The following is a 1,445-nucleotide window of genomic DNA, read 5'->3' as shown; positions in this document are numbered from 1 at the left end:
TGTAAATTTATTATTTATAATCACAATTGAGTAGATTTTTACGTAACACTAATCGTAGGACAGGATAACAGTAAAAAAAAACTCGTGTCATCAGTTAAACAAGAAAAAGAACTAGTTGTGTTATTAACTTGGACCCACTGATAATATCGTAAAAGTAGAGGGAATAAAATCTCGAAGTTCAGTATAGTAAAGGGACTAAAATCACAATTAAACCAGCTTACTTCACTTGTTGATAAAAAGGAGCCTTGGATAGAGGAGAAGGAAACACATTGAGTATAGTGTAGGTTTTCTTTTGAAAAAAAAAAAAAAAGAAAGATGAATTTTATGGCCTCTGAGTGTAGTAGTGGGTGTGAGTCTGGTTGGACTAATTACTTAGAACAATCTTTTTTATCTTCAAATCCTTCAAAGAAAAAAAATGGGTTTAAAAAGAGTGGTTTTTGTGATGAAGATAGAGAGATTAATAGAGGTAAACAAAAGGTTGATGATGATGTTGAAAATGATGATGAAGAAGACGAAGAAGACCTTTCCATGGTTTCAGATGCATCTTCAGGTCCTCCACATTTCTATGAAGATGATAACAAATTATACCATGAATACATGGTACCCCAAACTGGTACTACATTCAACAAAAATGGTGGTAAAAGACATAGGAACAAGGAACAACGAAGAAGACAGCATGAGCAGCAGGTACATGAAGAAATTGACACCGCAAGCTCTCCTTTCATCAATTACTCCAAGGTATAAGTTCAAGCTATAATAACTATATGTTCTTTGTTTGCTGTTGTCTTTGGCGCTTATTATGGGTTCTCCGTGATTTTTGCAGAAGAGTTTTGTTGACACCAATAATCAAGCTCCAATGGGGTTCTCTGCAACACACTTTGAGGTCCTTGTACTAACATTTTATCTTATATATTCTATGTTTGTTGAATTCTGATTGAAAAAAATAAAAATGGTGATGAATTATTTGCAGGGAGGATCACAATTTGAGGGTCACTTTGGGTTTTTTCAGTCTTCTTCGCCATCTCCTGACCAGCTACAAAATAACCAGTTAAGTAACTTAACAATCTTATTATTATTTTCTAACAATGTACCATAATCACACTCATTATAAGCTTCAATTTTTACAGGTGGCTTTAAGGAAATCAAAGAGCATGGAGTTGGAAATTTGAGATTAAAGCAATGGAAGAAAGGAGTTGCCAAAAGTCAAAAGAATAAAGATCTCAAACAGAATTTTATTTTATTTTTTTATAATGGGTAGGGTAGGAGCTGTTCAGGAATCAAATTTAGAACTAGTGTTAACCCAGTACTGGCAATTGCAATGGGAAATAAATTTTGTTCAGTGTTTGTTTTCTTATGGACCTCCAAACTCTCCTCTTTATATCTCAACTTGCAGTTCAAAACTACTTCCTTTCACCTAAATACAAAAATATATATTACTTCACAAA

The 1,445-nt window shown here is 33.3% G+C and overlaps 1 protein-coding gene across 1 annotated transcript; it reads left to right on the top strand.

The window, feature by feature from the left end:
- The first annotated feature begins 232 nt into the window (after positions 1 to 232).
- On the top strand, positions 233 to 1,445 carry LOC108463530 (protein SOB FIVE-LIKE 5-like). Its single transcript, XM_017763458.2, has 4 exons — positions 233 to 738; positions 824 to 883; positions 971 to 1,047; positions 1,128 to 1,445. Exons 1-4 carry the CDS (start codon positions 316 to 318, stop codon positions 1,135 to 1,137), a joined length of 570 nt encoding a protein of 189 aa, XP_017618947.1. The 5' UTR covers positions 233 to 315; the 3' UTR covers positions 1,138 to 1,445.

This window comes from Gossypium arboreum, chromosome 13 (assembly GCF_025698485.1).
Source record: "Gossypium arboreum isolate Shixiya-1 chromosome 13, ASM2569848v2, whole genome shotgun sequence".
Classification (NCBI taxonomy): domain Eukaryota; kingdom Viridiplantae; phylum Streptophyta; class Magnoliopsida; order Malvales; family Malvaceae; genus Gossypium; species Gossypium arboreum.
Note: the sequence above shows the minus strand (reverse complement) of the source record. Positions and strands in the feature narration are given on the sequence as shown.